Source organism: Nematostella vectensis, chromosome 8, assembly GCF_932526225.1.
Source record: "Nematostella vectensis chromosome 8, jaNemVect1.1, whole genome shotgun sequence".
In the NCBI taxonomy this organism is placed as follows: Eukaryota; Metazoa; Cnidaria; class Anthozoa; order Actiniaria; family Edwardsiidae; genus Nematostella; species Nematostella vectensis.
The window spans coordinates 10,809,163-10,821,046 of NC_064041.1; the positions used below are offsets into that span (position 1 = coordinate 10,809,163).

At 40.7% G+C, this 11,884-nt stretch overlaps 2 protein-coding genes across 2 annotated transcripts; both read right to left on the reverse strand.

The window, feature by feature from the left end:
- Window positions 1–1,568: 1,568 nt before the first annotated feature.
- On the reverse strand, window positions 1,569–5,196 carry LOC5515285 (RNA-binding protein 25). The gene has a single exon (XM_001635410.3). It carries the CDS (start codon window positions 3,890–3,892, stop codon window positions 2,630–2,632), a length of 1,263 nt encoding a protein of 420 aa, XP_001635460.1. The 5' UTR covers window positions 3,893–5,196; the 3' UTR covers window positions 1,569–2,629.
- Window positions 5,197–5,920: 724 nt separating this feature from the next.
- On the reverse strand, window positions 5,921–11,863 carry LOC5515276 (coiled-coil domain-containing protein 30). Its single transcript, XM_032384955.2, has 2 exons — window positions 7,823–11,863; window positions 5,921–7,086 (listed from the first exon to the last, which is right to left on the reverse strand). Exon 1 carries the CDS (start codon window positions 11,672–11,674, stop codon window positions 10,958–10,960), a length of 717 nt encoding a protein of 238 aa, XP_032240846.1. The 5' UTR covers window positions 11,675–11,863; the 3' UTR covers window positions 5,921–7,086; window positions 7,823–10,957.
- Between the last annotated feature and the right edge of the window lie 21 nt (window positions 11,864–11,884).

Genomic DNA, 11,884 nt, shown 5'->3' on the forward strand with positions numbered 1-11,884 from the left:
GCGGGACAGTATTTGACTAGGGATGCGGGACAGTATTTGACTAGGGATGCGGGACAGTATTTGGCTAGGGATGCGGGACAGTATTTGGCTAGGATGCGGGACAGTATTTGACTAGGGATGCGGGACAGTATTTGGCTAGGGATGCGGGACAGTATTTGGCTAGGGATGCGGGACAGTATTTGACTAGGGATGCGGGACAGTATTTGACTAGGGATGCGAGACAGTATTTGACTAGGGATGCGGGACAGTATTTGACTAGGGATGCGGGACAGTATTTGGCTGAGGATGCGGGAGAGTATTTGACTAGGGATGCGGGACAGTATTTGGCTAGGAATGCGGGACAGTATTTGACTAGGGATGCGAGACAGTATTTGACTAGGGATGCGGGACAGTATTTGACTAGGGATGCGGGACAGTATTTGGCTAGGGATGCGGGACAGTATTTGACTAGGGATGCGGGACAGTATTTGGCTAGGAATGCGGGACAGTATTTGACTAGGGATGCGGGACAGTATTTGGCTAGGAATGCGGGACAGTATTTGACTAGGGATGCGGGACAGTATTTGGCTAGGATGCGGGACAGTATTTGGCTAGGATGCGGGACAGTATTTGACTAGGGATGCGGGACAGTATTTGACTAGGGATGCGGGACAGTATTTGACTAGGGATGCGGGACAGTATTTGACTAGGGATGCGGGACAGTATTTGACTAGGGATGCGGGACAGTATTTGACTAGGGATGCGGGACAGTATTTGACTAGGGATGCGGGACAGTATTTGGCTAGGAATGCGGGACAGTATTTGACTAGGGATGCGGGACAGTATTTGGCTAGGAATGCGGGACAGTATTTGACTAGGGATGCGGGACAGTATTTGGCTAGGAATGCGGGACAGTATTTGACAAGGGATGCGGGACAGTATTTGGCTAGGAATGCGGGACAGTATTTGACTAGGGATGCGGGACAGTATTTGGCTAGGAATGCGGGACAGTATTTGACAAGGGGTGCGTGACAGTATTTGGCTAGGATGCGGGACAGTATTTGACTAGGGATGCGGGACAGTATTTGACTAGGGATGCGGGACAGTATTTGACTAGGGATGCGGGACAGTATTTGACTAGGGATGCGGGACAGTATTTGACTAGGGATGCGGGACAGTATTTGACTAGGGATGCGGGACAGTATTTGACTAGGGATGCGGGACAGTATTTGACTAGGGATGCGGGACAGTATTTGACTAGGGATGCGGGTTGGGGGGTGGTGGTTGGGGGCTCCCCTGCTTGGCCCTGTGTTGGCAGACATACCCGAAGACTTCGAGTATTTCGGATACACTCGGATTTATTGGCTAGCCTGAAGGGATATCAGTGGCGCAAAATAGCTATTCAGGAGGCTCGCGGCTGAATAAAGAAACGCATATCTATTCGTGTTGGCAGACATACCCGAAGACTTGAAAAATTTCGGATACACTCGGATTTATTGGCTAGCGTGAAGGGATATCAGTGGCGCAAAATAGCTATTCAGGAGGCCCGCGGCTGAATAAAAAACGCATATACATAACATAACAGAACATAACAGTACAGATACAATATAACAGATACAATAACAGATACAATAGAATTGTTTCATCTAACCACTGGTGTTAGGCATTCACCAATTCTCATTTACTTATAGTAGTCAACTTTCATTGAAATAGGGTGTATAGCCAACCAATTTATGGTTATTACATATTTATTGTTTAAAGTTTGAAGATAACTAATTCTGATTCAAGTGCTTAAGATAATTCCAATATAAAATTTTAGCTTTGGCTGTGGTCAAGAAAAATACCACAAAATAAATAGTAATTTTAACATATATTTTTATAGATTTATCTTGAAAAATTGTCATATCCTAGATATTATTTTATTTATTTCTATTTCCACCAGTTATACTGGTGCGGAAGTAGTAGTCAACAAGTGTATTTTAACTATGGAAATTAATTGTAAATTGTACTATACAATTCTCTATGCAAAAAAAATCTTAACATGATATGTTTTTAATTTGAAAAACAGAACTATGTTTAGATACTTTGTTTTAAAAAGATATATTCACATTACCGGGTTTAGATATGACGGGGCTATTAGCTTTCTCTTAGAGAAAAAACAAACTTTCTATAGGTCACCTTTTTATATGAAGATTTTGAGAACACTTTTAAAACATGGAAAAACACAGATGATCTCCAACCCTAATTACCTTAGCCCAAAGAAGCAAATTAATTTTTCAAAATGTTCATATGTTCGACAATGAAAAGATATTCCTAATTTTATCCTATTGTTTGTGTTCCTATTTAAAAGCTTTCAAGGAACTCTCACAATGGGATTCACTTGTGATTGAATAGTTTAGTACCACTTAGATAGGAAAAGGAAAGGAAAGAAACATTAGAAAATTGAGGACATTGTTTTCCACAAGTAAGCCATTTTCGGGGGCGACGTTGAGACCAGAAGCCTTTTTTTCTTATCGCGCGTACTCCTGATTCCGGTCTCCGCCTCGCGCTAGACCCCCGACGATTCAAGTAGGCTGAATTTCTCTGGATTTACAGTTTATTGGGGTCTACCGGGCTCTTATACTATATGTGCCATTTTTCCAAATTATATCTATAACTCGCTAGACCCCGATGTGACACTCGAGTTTGAACTAGGGAAGAATTCGCACGAGCTCGATCTTGAGACCTGTGCAAACTGTCCCGATCCCCCAAGCCCCAAATGACGTAACACCCAGTCGAGTCTCATGCGTTCATCGTACATCTTCCGAGAAAAATGCTCTCTTAGCAGGCGCTTCAATTCCCTCTTTTCACGTCCAACCCTTTTCTCATTTTCCAGTCGCTCTCTCTCAAATCTAAACTGCAACCTCTCAACCTCTAGGGAGTAAGATTTTTCTAATTGCTCTTTCTGATAACGAAGCATAGCAATATCGTTTTCGAAACCTTGGAGTGTGGCGTCAAACCTGGACCTCTCGTGTTTTAAAACCCTGCGGAAATCTGTTTCGAGTTTCTGACGGATATCTTCTTTCTCTCTTCTAGCGTTTTCCTCAAGCTCTTGCTTTTCGTTTTTAAAAATATTCATTAAATCCTTCTTCTGTTCTTTAAATCGCTGTTCGAGTTCTACAATCTCCCCTGAAAACTCATGCTCTAATTCACCCTGTCGCGTTGAATGGTATAAAAACATCTTATTGCGCTCATCTTCTAAATCCTTGAATGTCAGCTTGCGATCTTCGTTCAAAGAGTCGTCCAATTTTCCTTTGAAATGCATATCTGCCTCGGGCTTATCATTATTCTGCCAATGTTCTAAAGCAGCTGACTCACTGAAGTAAATATTCTCTAGATCTCCTAGCCCCTTTAGCAGCGTTCTCTTGATTTCGCCTTCTACCTCTTGCACTCGCTCCAATTCCCTCCGAACCTTTCCCTCCGCCTCCGCTTTCTCAAGTCTAAACTGATGTTCTCGCTCTCTGGCCGCTTTATTAAAATGATCCCTCAATTCTTTCTTCTCCTTCTCAAACTTTCCCCTCAATTCCTCAATCTCTTTCTCCAAGAAGCTCACGATGTTGAGTTTCTCGTCTTCGAATGCTAATTTGAGAACATGTTTCTCTTGCTGAAACTCGTAGCGTATCTTGTCCTTTTCCTTATCAAAATGTCGCCGCATTTCTTCCCTCTCACAGTCAAAGCTTCTAATCATAGCCTCCTTCTCTGTTTCAAATGACAGCCTTAACTCATCTAGCTCTTCCGTGTGAGCCCTTTCTATGATGTCTTTCTCCTGGAGGAAACCCCTCACAAGTTCAGTCTTCTCGTCAATCAAGTAGTCTGCTGCCATTTCTTCGTTAGGTTCACCAGTTTCATGATCGCCTCCGTTACTTTCATCCATCCTTACGCAAAAGTAAGTTGAGGATCTGTAAATACCGGCTGAGACATCAAATTAACTCGGTCTTTGATCCGAAAGCGAGCCAGACTTTTTTTAGATGTACAATTTGGTTTGTTATTACCCGGTGTTGTTACAGATATGCGCACGCATAAATCTGTCTTATATGCCGCATTTTACTTCCGGTATAAAATCGTATGTTGACGTTCAGCGATGTATCTGGGAATACACAGCTTATTTTTTATCAATTGAACTTACAATAGCCTTGCTTTGCTGGCCTGTTTTAACCGATGAGACTTCTCATTGCCGAGTGATATCGATCGAAAGTGGTGAAATTGTTCAGACAAATTTCCATCTGCCCGCGACAGCTCCAGATTGACTTGATTACTAAATCCCAAAATAATAAATCCAAAAATAATTCCAAAAAATGTTTCAATCTATAGAGGCTTAACTGAAATATATCAGCACGAAATGCTAAATTCACGCTTGTACGTTTTCAACCCATTCAAATCGAACTTCTCAAGGATTTTGAAGACTTAGACGACGATGTGAAAAGTATTTGGCTCATGCTCGCTGCATTATTAATAACTTTAAAACCGCGAAGTTTAGCCGCAATAACCTCAAACAAACATTAGCATTATTGAGACTATTGGAAGCAGCGTTTCCCTTCTTTTCACGTTTTGTCTGTACTGTAAGCTATCAAAGCTACAAAATCACAACCAGAGATAGAATAAAACTGGTATAGCTAGTAGAGGGGTGTTGCGGTGGAAGGTGGAGGAGACAGGATTCCGTCATCAGGTTATGTTGGCTTCAGAATCATTCGGCGCATCTCCGGAGAGCGCTGGAATGTACGCTGGGTCATGGAATGAGTGGGGACCATGGACGTCTCTCGCACTTTTTTCGCGCCTCGCATTCCCAGCGCAACCATCCCATGCTAGAAAAACTTTATCCACAGGCGTGTACAGGGTGAGGGATAATATGTTTTGCGCGCGCAAAGCATCATGGGAGCTTTCAACCCTCCTTGCGTATAGCCTAACATAAAGTACACAATGAATAAGAAGTGCAGAAAATGCCATTCGACGTTTAAAAGTAATCGTAATTTGATAGATCACGAAGTTAAAAAACACGGGATTGACGATTTCCCAGAGTTTCCTGTGCGGTGTCCGGAGTGTCCATATCGACTTTTCAAGCTAGAGGAAGATTTAGATCGACATGATTCAATGATCTCAGAGCACTGCCACGACCATAGGCTTTCTAGGAAGAGGAAAGGCAAGAAAAAGGGGCTAACTTCACTACCCATAATCACCCCTATTGACTCTGGTTCAATGTACAATAAAGGTAATGTGTAATCTATTTTTTTTTTCTGTATTTAAGCTTATTTACGTAAGTAAAATTTAACATTTGGGAGGTCCGTATCGTACACGGCAAAAAAGTCCGCGTTTTCTGTTCGGATAATTCACAGAAAACGCAACATAATCTTTTCCCTGCTAGCAGAGGCCTCTTTTCTTTGTATTTCGCTGGGCTACTCCAGCCCAGCGAAATACAGAGAAAAGAGGCCTCTGCTAGCAGGGAAACAATGATCAAGTAGGAAAACATTTTCCGTCTGGTAAAACGCGAGTTTTCCTTCCGTTTTCCTTAGAAGGAAAACTCGCATTTTCCTGAATGTTCCCATTCTGGAAAACGTGAAAGAAAACGGCACGTACTCCAAACTGTTAGGGTTTTCCGATCGGATAATTCGAGGAAAATGCCAAGATAGATCATTGTAGGATTATTCGAGGATAATGCGCGTTTTCCCTACAGGGTTATTTTAGAAAATTCCAGTTTTCCCAGCATTTTCTCTATAGGACTATTCAAGATATTTCGAGTTTTCCTAGCATTTTGCCTACAGGATTATTTGAGTTTTCGAAGCATTTTCCTTTCAGGATTATTCCTTCAGATTTCGGGTTTTCTCCGCTCTTTCTCCCTGGATCGTCAACCTTTTACCTTTCCTCTCTCAGAGTTGTCTATGTATTTAAAGATTACCAATACATTATGTTGATAAACTTCAAATTTATTTAACATGTCACATCGTATCTACCCTGGTTCCAAAGCCTCGAGCGTCTCTCTTTTTACCTCGCTGGCCACTGAATAGAGAGACGCTCGAGGCTCTGGGTTCAGGGTACATCGTATCGTAATTTTACAACATAGCACATAAATAGTTTCTTGTAAACGTTCCCTGCTTAAAATCCTATCTACTATAAAAATAGTCTCATACTTTGAACAAACAGCATGTCATTATAATCGTTCATTAGTTCGTTATTAAATAACAACTTGTAATCGCTCCCAAATAAATAAGTATTATTCGCATAAACAATTGGAAAGTAAAAGAATACCTAATAACCCCCTCATTTCTAGTAACAATAATATAATTTCCGTATAAAAGGTACTGTGCAATACCTCTCCTACTTAGTAAAATCGCTGAGCTTCTCTAAAAACATTCGATAAAAAATAACTAAATGAGCATTACTAAATAAATAAATGCCACAAGGTGAGGGTCCAAAAAGAAAGATCTTTTTTAAATAGAACATATTGAACTTTTACAACTGCAGTGAGCATCTGTGTATAAGAACCTGTTGGCCTAAAATGTTCAAATTTGAACCCCATTTTTGTATAAGAACCTCTTAGGCCAAGCATTTGGTTCACAATTTTAGAGATGAGGATGGTCAGGAAAAAAAAGAAAAATTAGAAGGCTCTTTTTACAATCTACACCAATAAGTCTGCCAGACAATGTTACCATAACTTCATATAAAAATAAGAATCTACTATAAGAGGAAGAGCCTATAGTAAATAGCCTAAAACATCACTGAGCACCACTTAGGCTATAGTAACTGAGAAAAAAAGTAGGTTCTTGTTGCGGGTGTTTACTGTAGATGCATGGCAAGAAGGGCTGTATAAAATGCCATGAAATTCTAGATACTACTACTCAGGTTTTCCAGTGATCCAACCATGGAGAGCCTCTATAATGTCTCCTGGTGCTTTGCTTACTGACAATCCCAGAGTCTACAATTGAAGCAAACATGTCCCTTCATGCCTTACATCTAGTTGTTGATATAAAGACCCCAAGGTCTTCAAAGCACGAGCTGGATAACCCATCATCATGTTGCATCCTGGCTTTGCTTCTCTCTCCTCTGTGGCAAAAGTCGTTTGGTGTTATTTCATTTCTGCAATGAATACATAAATGGAAAAAAATAGCAATATACAAAGGTATATTCCTACATTCTTCAGGGCATTTTGTTATCACAAACTACTTATATTTATTCTGTAATGTTTACAATGTAAGTGGCACTAGGTTACTTTTATTTTCTATAGCCTTTTAGTTAATAATAACACATATTTGTTTAAGTGGCCCCAAAAATGACACGGGCAGGGAGAGAAAACAAGTTTTATTTTATTTTACTTGGCCTAGTCTGTACTTATTTATTATGTCCAGATGGAACAATTTGAACGGATTAAATTAAATCGAATACTTATATATAATCAAAGACAATCGAATTATGTTCAATAATCAAACTATATCTAATTATAGAGATTTCTTCAGGAATCCGAACACAGTCGAACGCTTGGTTGTATTCGATTGTGTCGGTTATACCTTGGAGGACCAAGCACAGAGTAAATTGATCTTATTTAGTTTATGTCGTTGGGGCTTCAGTTTAATGGCGCCTATTTACCAAATCGACGTGCCTTGAGAGGACGCGTATAATAAACACACATACAAAGGAGGAGACACTTTTTTTCCCACATTTTCTCATTCTTAAACTTGAGTTGAAAAGCAAACTTACACATAACATTACCGAGATAAAGGCTATTTGGCTTTTTCACAACCTCATCATCTCAACGAGTGATTGTTTGAATGCCAAAACGCTCGTAATTAATTAGTGTTTCTACAAGAATACCCACCACTTTGGCTTGAATTCTCCTTGAGCATGGTTAAAGGCCAGTTTCTATAGCTGTTGTAGAGAAATTTTCGCAAAAACTCAGCTGAAAACCGCTATAAACCTCACAAAGACTGATCCAACCGAGTTCTCTTTTGAATTTGAATTTTGCCTCGTTTCCACCCACTGGACCCAGTACTCGCGCCATGCATTCACAGGTAGCCCAAAGCCAGACCCCACAACTCCGCCAATTTGTCGAGAGGATCTATTTCAGGCAAGGAACCGGCATCTTGCATCTTGTATTACTCGCGTTATCCTTCTCGGTAAACGCCGGGAAAACGCGATGGATTTTTCCATAGTTTCCCTACCAAGGAATATGCGAGGAAAATGCGACCAAACGGTGTTATTTTACGGGGTTAATTTTTCACGCGTTTTTATAGACAGGAAAATTTTTTGGACCTCGCGTTATCCTCTCGGTAAACGCCGGGGAAACGCGATTGATTTTTCCAAATTTTCCTACCAAGGAATATGCGAGGAAAATGCGACCAAACCGGGTTTTTATACGAGGTTAATTTTCCATACGTTTTCTGGTCAGAAAATCTTTGGATTACTCGCGATATCCTTCTCGGTAAACGCCGGGAAAACGCGATGGATTTTTCCACATTTTCTTGCCAAGGAATATGCGAGGAAAATGCGACCAAACGGGGTTATTTTACGGGGTTAGTTTTCCATGCGTTTTCTAGTCAGTAAAATCTTTGGATTACTCGCGTTATCTTCTCGGTAAACGCCGGGAAAACGCGATTGATTTTTCCAAATTTTCCTACCAAGGAAAATGCGAGGAAAATGAGACCAAACGGGGTTATTATACGGGGTTAATTTTCCATGCGTTTTCTGTTCAGGAAAAGCTTTGGATTACTCGGGTTTTTCTTTTTGGTAAACTCCGGGAAAACGCGATGGATTTTTCCAAATTTACTTGCAAAGGAATATGCGAGGAAAATGCCTGGAATATCTCAGATTAACAGAGCCTGAAAATGTGAGATTATCTGATGTGGAAAATGCGAGTAAAACGCCATGGAAATACTCCAATTTTACAAAGACGGGAAAATCCAAAGAATATTCAAGATTATTGCGGATTTTCTATACGTTTTCTTACTTAGAAAATTAATGGAAAACGCGGACTTTTTTGCCGTGGTAAAATAATACAGTGACCGACGTCTTGAAAGACTGAGGCCGCCAACATTTTCAGCCTTAAAATGCTCCAAACGGCCCAGCCTCAACTGAAAATTAGACGTTCTTATAAAAAAGAGTGTATTTTTTTTATTCCAAGTTGCCCTTCTCGACTTCCAATTCTTAAACAAAGGTTTTTTTTCCAGCGGTGTTTCGTTCGTATTTTTTCGTTTTCTGCATGATAATTCTACTAAAAACCGGGCTTGAAGCATTTTTGCTGACGTAATCCTTTCTCCACAACTCGTGGGGGCGAACCACCAGCTCGGTATTAGGGACTTTCCCTTCCCTCTCAAAGCAAAGATAATGATTGGCCGTCAGACAAACAGGGAAATTTCCCACTCACCTTAACACGTGTTTATAGCTAGCATATTATTACCCGGTGTTATTACACATATGCGCACGCATAAATCTGTCTTATATGCCGCATTTTACTTCCGGTATAAAATCGTATGTTGACATTCAGCGATGTATCTGGGATGGGAATACACAGCTTATTTTTTATCAATTGAACTTACAATAGCCTTGCTTTGCTGGCCTGTTTTAACCGATGAGACTTCTCTTTGCCAAGTGATATCGATCGAAAGTGGTGAAATTGTTCAGACAAATTTACATCTGCCCGCGACAGCTCCAGATTGACTTGATTACTAAATCCCAAAATAATAAATCCGAAAATAATTCCAAAAAATGTTTCAATCTATAGAGGCTTAACTGAAATATATCAGCACGAAATGCTAAATTCACGCTTGTACGTTTTCAACCCATTCAAATCGAACTTCTCAAGGATTTTGAAGACTTAGACGACGATGTGAAAAGTATTTGGCTCATGCTCGCTGCATTATTAATAACTTTAAAACCGCGAAGTTTAGCCGCAATAACCTCAAACAAACATTAGCATTATTGAGACTATTGGAAGCAGCGTTTCCCTTCTTTTCACGTTTTGTCTGTACTGTAAGCTATCAAAGCTACAAAATCACAACCAGAGATAGAATAAAACTGGTATTGCTAGTAGAGGGGTGTTGCGGTGGAAGGTGGAGGAGACAGGATTCCGTCATCAGGTTATGTTGGCTTCAGAATCATTCGGCGCATCTCCGGAGAGCGCTGGAATGTACGCTGGGTCATGGAATGAGTGGGGACCATGGACGTCTCTCGCACCTTTTTCGCGCCTCGCATTCCCAGCGCAACCATCCCATGCTAGAAAAACTTTATCCACAGGCGTGTACAGGGTAAGGGGGGGGGAACGCATGGTGCGCGCACCCCTCTCCCCTTTGGCGGCCAAAAAGTTGGTCATTTCTTATTAAGGAAATCTTAAAATACTATGCTTTTTTTCCCATGATATGACTGGGCACAGCCTCAGCCAATCTTGGGTTTGGTCCATATCACCATTGGAATACAATGCCATCAAGTGATACGACAGCCATTTACAGTCCTCAGATAGAGGCCAGGTCTACAACCCCTGTACACAGCGCAAGCATTACTAAACAAAACAACTGAATACTGGCTCAGCAATGCTGGTACTGTCTGTAGACCATGTTGAAAGGGTGTGAAGTAGCTAACCAACATTTCCCTGGCCTTGTGGTAAACTGAGCGTTGCCGTGCACGCAATAACGAGCTGATGTTGGTACTGTTTTACACGTAGCTTTACCTTATCCTTGATAATACTTCAGCCCTACTTTCCCCATCGGCAGTAAATACAAACATTCCTCTGTCATCCTCTGAGAGTAGACCAATTACGACTATGCGCCTGATACAAACGTTTCTCTGTCATACTCTCAAAGTAGAACACTCACTACTGTGCGCCTGATATAAACATTTCTCTTTCATACTCTCGAAGTAGACCACTCACTACTGTGCGCCTGATACAAACATTTCTCTTTTATACTCTCGAAGTAGACCGTTTACTACCGTGCGCCTGATACAAAGAAACATTTCTCTTTCATACTCTCGAAGTAGACCACTCACGACTCTGCGCCTGAATAATCCTGCGCTCAAATTCCAGTTTCATTTTCGCTTTAAGTTGTTTCTCTTTTTGTGAGTATTCTATTTTCAAAGCATTCTTTTCGCCTTGAAATATCTTTTCTAGCTCAACTTTCTGGGCCTTCATGTCGTTCAAACCCTCTTTGAGCAACTCAATCTTCTGGAGTAAGGATTCACGCTCATTCGCATGTTTTATTTTCAACTCTTGTGTTATTTCTTCCCTAATTTTTTCTCTGTCTATTTGAAGGTTATTCTTGTAACGGATTCTCTCATCTTCTAGCGTCTTCAAAAAGTGCCCTTTCTGTATTCTTAAAATGGTCTCGAAATTGTTGTCATCTTTAAGTTTTGCACTTGGAAGCTGAGTAGATATCCCCAAATCCCACTCCTCCGTAATTCCTTCACGTAACCGAGTCCTTGTTGCTGGATCCCTCAGTTCTGTCAACAAATCTTCGTTCTCCTTGGAAAGTTTTTTAATCAAGTAGTTTTTAGTCTCTATAACTTGTTCATATTTTGCTTTTAAGTCTTTCTCTAACTTACTTCTTTCCTTCAAATTGTTTTCTTCCAAGTTGCCCTCCTCGGCTTTCAATTCTTCAACAAAGGCTTTTAATTTTGACTTCGATTGTAACTCGGTTTGTGTGCAGCGGTGTTCTTGTCCGCGCTTTACCGTATTCGGCATAATTATTCTACCTAAACACCGGACTTGCTCTATTACATACACTGTACTCAGCGACTAACCCCTTAAAGAGTTCAACGAATGGTTTCTCGCTTGAGAAAGATGCAAATTTGTTGTCTAGCTGTTTATGTTTTCTTTGTGATGCATAAATTATCAGCGTCTGTTGTAAAGCGCTTCTTTTCATGCATGAATAAACCGTTACGCAGTATATTA

Excerpts from the sequence above, each read along its gene's own strand:
- LOC5515285 (XM_001635410.3), bottom strand. The coding sequence starts at position 3,892 with ATGGATGAAAGTAACGGAGGCGATCATGAAACTGGTGAACCTAACGAA.
- LOC5515276 (XM_032384955.2), bottom strand. The coding sequence starts at position 11,674 with ATGCCGAATACGGTAAAGCGCGGACAAGAACACCGCTGCACACAAACC.